The 6750-nt window shown below is 36.5% G+C and overlaps 1 protein-coding gene across 1 annotated transcript in view; it reads right to left on the bottom strand.

The window, feature by feature from the left end:
- LOC131981050 (vasoactive intestinal polypeptide receptor-like) overlaps positions 1–6750 on the bottom strand; it is a 38870-nt gene extending 32120 nt beyond the window's left edge. The window contains exon 1 of the mRNA XM_059345340.1: positions 6538–6750. Coding sequence (XP_059201323.1) covers positions 6538–6588 — 51 coding nt within the window. The 5' untranslated portion in view covers positions 6589–6750. The remainder of the gene's footprint in view (positions 1–6537) is intronic.

Consider the following 6750-nt stretch of genomic DNA (forward strand, 5'->3'; position numbering starts at 1 on the left):
GGGGGTCCGGGGTCTTCTAGAGATGAGATGAGCTGGGCTACCATTCATCTCTCAACCTGACACACCAGGCAGACACCAAATCAATCTTTCCACTGTAATTCAACTATTGTAATCGTCAGATTTGCATGTGCATGTCTGGAGTCATGGATGGATGACTGAACAGGAGTACCAGGCCCAGAGAACCAAAGGGTTGGAGGGGGGACCCCACAGCAATCACTTACAAAACTCACTCAAAGGAAGCTGTTCTTATTCACGGTTGTTGATATTCACGGTATTGATTCCAAGCAATGCACTGGATTTTGTCGGTGTCCCATTAAATTTTGTTTGCTGATGGAGCAATGTAATGTTGTGCAAAATTCAATACTTTATTGATTAAACACTACATTTTGTTTTGGTGAATATGGAAATACGACACATATCTTGATACAGGAGTTACAATTCAACATATTGCAATATATTGCGATACGGTAAGCTGGGTGATAAAAATAACTAGAAAATTTCCTCTGGGGAAATTCTGAAAGGGCCACGGGGGCTACTGCCGGTGTGTGTACACTATGATGAGATTCTTCAGAGATTTATAACTATGCCCTTTAACCTCAAAATGTGTGTGTGTGTGTGTGTGTGTGTGTGTGTGTGTGTGTGTGTGTGTGTGTGTGTGAGTGTGTGTGAGTGTGTGAAACGTGTATCTGGAGGAGTGTGCCCGCTTACGCGCACATTTGTGTGTGTGTGTGTGTAGCAAAAATCGCATAAAGTTACCTGTGTGTGTGTGTGTGTGTGTTTGAAGCATGTGTATGCATCTGTAACTGTAATCACATCAAAGATCAAAGGCAATCAGATCAAAGCAATCAACAGAATTAACTGACACCTGTTCCGGCACAGTGACAGCAGCCAGAGGTGGACAGACTGAAATTTCTGTCCTTGAACAGAAAGCATTTTTGGCAAAACCATAATAGCTATCATTGATCCGACTTCACTTTGAGCGTCCTGAATTCTTCCTGAACGTCTACATATGTGTTTTTTTTTTAAGAAAAATGAAAAAATAGCTTTGTTAGAGCGATCTTAAAAAACTGTTACATCTCCCTTTTTCAGAAATCTTCCTGCGTTTTTAATATGGGAGCCAATGAGGCTGTTGGTGGTGTTGGTGCCGCATCTGCACGTCGTACGCCCAAACTATAACTCTGACAGCTTTACCAGAGGATTGTGAGTGAGAAGACTAATTTTCCTACGTTTCTATGTATAAATTATTCCTGTACAGTGGAATTTGCGGCCTGGAGCGCAGTTTTCAAATTTATTTTTTGACAATTTTTTCTCTCCCTCTACACTCTGGCGATGATGTCACACACTGTGACACGAACATTCCGTGCAATACACACTCATTATAATCTCAGAATTTCTCCAGAAATGATCATGGTCATTGAACAGGGATTGATAAAAAACTATATGACCTATCGAATCGTGGATTAATACACCAATACACAAGACTTGTGTCTACTGTTTAAAGTTTAAATGGAGTCTCTAGGTGAAATTATGCCGGAGAAGTAGACGTTTAAAAATCTCCAATTATTGTTCTTTTTCGCTCATTTTTTTTTCGGCCATCCCATTCACTTCAATGCAAAATTTTGGGCAGTTTTTTACGTCGCGAAAAATTAGTATTCGGGAAAGTAATAGCACACCGATCCCGATCAAACCGCACGTTTTGATATATAATTTGTCCTGCAACCCTTCAAGTTGTAGGACTAGTAGCGGGACGAAATTGCGTCCGGAAGAGGAAGAAGAAGAAATCCACAGTATAACAGTAGAGCAGCACTGGTCCCTACAGCTATTGCTGTATGGGACCAGTGCTTGGTGCGATTGCCCCGAGGCCCTAATGAATAATGTCTATCATAGAGGGTTAAACACTTATGAACTATTTTTTTTGTTATCATTATATTTGTCCAAACAAATGTACCTCTAGATGTACCAGGCATTCCTGTATCACTGTATACTTGCATGTATTATTTTTTTATGGCCGACCGTGTAGTCAGATTTTATATTTCCTCCATATATCGCCCAGCCCTAGAGCGAATCTCCAGCCGGTTCATGAGGCTGAATCCATGCAGGTCACCATCTCAGTGATGTAGAAGCTCTGCAGGAAGATTTATTGCTGCCACTTATGTGGATGAGTCTCCTCTCTGCTGGCATTAATCAGGCTGCTTACTACGTCCGTGTCTATTATTAGCCATATGATTCCAGTCTCTATATCCTCACACCCCACACAAGGTGACTCCCTTATTTAACTTATGATTTATCTCACTCCTCGGGCTACACGGCACGTCTGCTGCTGCTTCACCCACGGTGCCGCTCTGCTCTGTGATTGGACAATATGTTGTCAGTGATGGATCAGCCATGCCTGAAGCAGAGCAGAGTGGAGTACCAGGAGGAAACTTCATACACTCCATCATCAGCATCAGGATCATCATTATTACCTTCCCCACCAGCCATATGACACACATCTTTCCCTTCATTTCCATCACCGTGTGAAGATAGAGATGTAAAAGGGGCTCTGACCTCCAGCTGAGCATGAATCATACAATATTCTCTGAGGATGAGGACACAGAGACCAGAGAGGACAGATAAAAGGGGGACATTTCCACGACGCAGAGGTGGACTCAGACTGTATAAATCAGGGGTCTCGAACTCAAATTACCTGGGGGCCGCTGGAGGCAGTATTAAAATGACCAAAAAAAGATGCAACATTACTAAATGAGAAAGACACAAAATTACAGAAAAAACACTAAATTACTTAAAAAAGACACAAAATGACCAAAAAGACACAAAATGACTAAAAAAACGACACAAAATGACTAAAAAAACGACACAAAATGACCAAAAAAAGACACAAAATGACTGAAAAAAACACTAAATTACTTAAAAAAGACACAAAATTACCAAAAAGACACAAAATGACTGAAAAAACACTAAATTATTTACAAAATAGACACAAAATTTGTAAAAATTAAAAAAAAAGACACAAATGACCAAAAAAGACACTAAATTTAAAAAAAAGACACAAAATGACCAAAAAAGACACAAAAATGACTGAAAAAACACTGAATTACTTAAAAAAGACACAAAATTAGTAAAAAAAAAAAAAAAAAGACACAAATGACCAAAAAAGACACAAAATTACTTAAAAAAAGACACAAAATGACCAAAATAAAGACACAAAATGAATGAAAAAACACAAAATTACTTAAAAAAGACACAAAATTACCAAAAAAGACACAAAATTACAATAAAAAGGCACAAAATTACTTAAAAAGACACAATAATACTTTTTTTTTAAAAGACACGAAGTTAAATTACATAACATTTCCACTTCTTCTGGTAACAACAACACGGGAGATAACAACACGGTAAAGTACCATTCATATAAAACTCACATTAAACTTTCATATCAAGGTGGGGCCCACAAAATATCGTCACGAGGGCCACAATTGGCCCGCGGGCCGTGAGTTTGAGACCCCTGGTATAAGGGGAAGGGGCGAAAAAATAAAAAGGGCCCATTCTGCACAACATGGAGCCCCACCAGTGTGCAAAAAACTCTGATGCTTCCTTTATTATGAAATAGTCCTCATCCTTGATTACGATTAGCATTAAGTTAAAAGGAGATCCAGATCAAAGTAATTAATTACATGGTACCGACAATTAAAACCACTGAACCGGGGGGCATGCCCCCACGGGAGAGAATGTGTACATATTTAACCCTTTGATGCTCAACATATAAACACCTTCTAATGCACAACATAGATCAAAAATGACCCGCATTCATTCCCCATGTTATTTCATGATGGCTGTGTGTTTGAATATCTTTTTTTTTTTTAATACAACAGATCATTATATCCATTTTCCTTTCATACTTTATGAAGAAAAATAGTTTTTGTATTATCACATCAAGTTTACACACATGGCTCAATAATGATCTTGTGCATTAGAAGCGTAGTGATACAAAAAGTGATTCACTAAATTATCAATTTGAGTATATGTGTAACTATGTTTGTCTTATTTTGAAGGTTTAACTTTAAAAGAGTTGTTAGAACCACCAGATTACATTGGAAAATCACATATTTTAACATTTGAGACTTATTAGAGCCACCAAATAATAATTTCCATTGGCAAAAAACACCAGTTTAACAAAATAGGATAGTTAATATTTGTGTCTTCTTTGTCAGGTTTTAAATTGGTGACAACATATAAACACCTTCTAATGCACAACATGGGTCAAAAATCACCTTGTGCATTAAGTGAAAATACAGTGAAAGGCTCAAAGTTATGAGACCAAACCGCTAAACGTCCTTTTTTTTATAACGTTATATATAACTTTATTGACACGTTGCCGTGGATACGCATTGTTCTGCTTCTCTCCTGGTGACAGCTCGCCTTGTCAGTGACCTGTCAATCAAAGGTAGCCCCGCCCCAAATCATACGATTCTTTATCTTCTATTTTCTTCTAAATGGGGCCATTATTTACACTATTAACATCAGATTGTCTTGAAGAAGATTTTTTACTAGTGATTGAGACCAAAGTGTTAAATTCAGAGGTAATAAATCAAGTGAGAAGTTTTCTCCTTTTGCATTGAAATGAATGGACCCAAATGCTTTTGCAGCTAAACTTAGCGCCCCCTGCTGGAATTTTCGGTAGAATGCAGCTTAAGGCACTTCCTGGTTTGCCTCCCTGCTCAGACCTGGTGGTTGCCGCCTGGTTTGCCACACGCTTTAAAAAAATCCCATGTGCTCTAAGCATCTCTGCACCATCATTGCAGCCGGGGAATGACTGTCTCAGCACTGTAACAGGACATTACCATGAGGCCAACAGGCTACTTCACCTTGACCTCGGTCATGAAAAGAGATCAACCAGGACATAAAAACACATGAGTGTCACTGAAAAACAATCAGGCCTCACTGTTTAGCTTTGGTGCTAAATGTCATTTTAAAAGCTGCAGGTTTTAGCCTGAAGGGACGAACACAGAGCAGAGGCTGAGCCTGCAGCTGTAAGCATGGCAGAAGAACTTTTTTTTTAGAAATAAGGCCAAGCTGAAATAACATTTGTTTTAGCATATAAAGCTCTGGAAAATAAATTAAGAGCCCGCTGAAAAATGATCAATTTTGCTGGTTTTTACTATTTATAGGTATGTGTTTGAGTAAAATGGACATTTTTGTTTTATTCTACAAAGTGCTGACAACATTTGTCTGAAATTTTGAAATTAAAATATTGCCGGTATTTAAGTACAATAAAATACAATAGAATAAAATACTGAGGTAGAATAAATAAAAACAATAATAGAAAAAAACACAGAATAGAACAAGGACACTTAAAAAGAAGAAAGTTGGTAGGTAAGATACAGTGGAGAGATGATGGTAATTATACTGATGATATGATGGTAATAATGTTATTGTGACTAGACAGTATATAATGATAGTACAGTATATATATAGTATATAAGATATAATAATAATAATAATAATAATAATAAGGCCAGTATAATAATGGTAGTATACAACAGTATATAGTAATTATAGTAATGGCAGCAACAGTATGTGTATATAATAGTAATAATAATAATAATAATAACAATAATAATAATAATAACATAGCAATGTGTCATATATTTAGGGTGTGCATACATACATAACATCATATATAATATGTAAACATGTATAAATATATATACATAAATATATATATATATACATATATATGTTTGTATATGTATATATATATTATAATAGATATATATATATATATATACAAGATATGATATAATATGATATATTATATGTATTATTATGCATATATACATGCTTATATGTGCATATAAATATTTGACTCTACAAGATATACATACAATAGATAAGAGTATAAGAATATGTAAATAAATAGAATGTGCAAAAGGACAAGAATATTGTATAAATATGATTGTTATCATTGTTTTTCTTTTCTGATACAGTGGTATGTGTTAATATTAACGTATTGATATTACATACATATATACATATGTATGTATGTATGTATGTATGTATGTATATATATATATATATATATATATACATATATACATATACATATATATATATATATATATATATACATATATACATATACATACATACATACATACATACATGTATATATATATATGTATATATATATATATCACTGTATGAGAAAAGAAAAACAATGACGCTTATAAAAAACCTAAAGCCAAATATTATTGTTCCTGTCTCCATCCTAACTAAAGCTTTCTGTCCACTGGTGAGTGACTCACGCCTCTCACTGGGAAACACTGGAGCTCACTGGTGCGTCCTGCATCCAAACTGGTGTATGAGCGCACCAGTGTGACCATTATCTCCAACCAGGGGACAACACATGACACATGACACATTACATGGAAACATCTACGTGATCTATCTTACAACGCCGGAATAGTGGAGCAGCAGACGCATTGTTGACACCGAGCCAAAGTTCAAGTCATGAGAAAAGTGTGTAAATGTACTCACTGGTTCCAGCAGCAGGCAGGAGAGCAGGACGCACAGGCTCGGCTCCAACATAGTATCCTTTAGAGGGGTGGAGCGGTGAGGAATAAAAGGCTGGAGGGCTGGAAAATATGTCAAATAAGTGAGAAAGTGTTGATAATCCGCTGCAGGTTGGTTTGCTCTCCTGTCTGACTCTGCGCGTTTTTGCGCTCTGAGTGGAGTGGAGACTACCCTGGA

Source organism: Centropristis striata, chromosome 11 (assembly GCF_030273125.1).
Source record: "Centropristis striata isolate RG_2023a ecotype Rhode Island chromosome 11, C.striata_1.0, whole genome shotgun sequence".
Lineage (NCBI taxonomy): Eukaryota > Metazoa > Chordata > Actinopteri > Perciformes > Serranidae > Centropristis > Centropristis striata.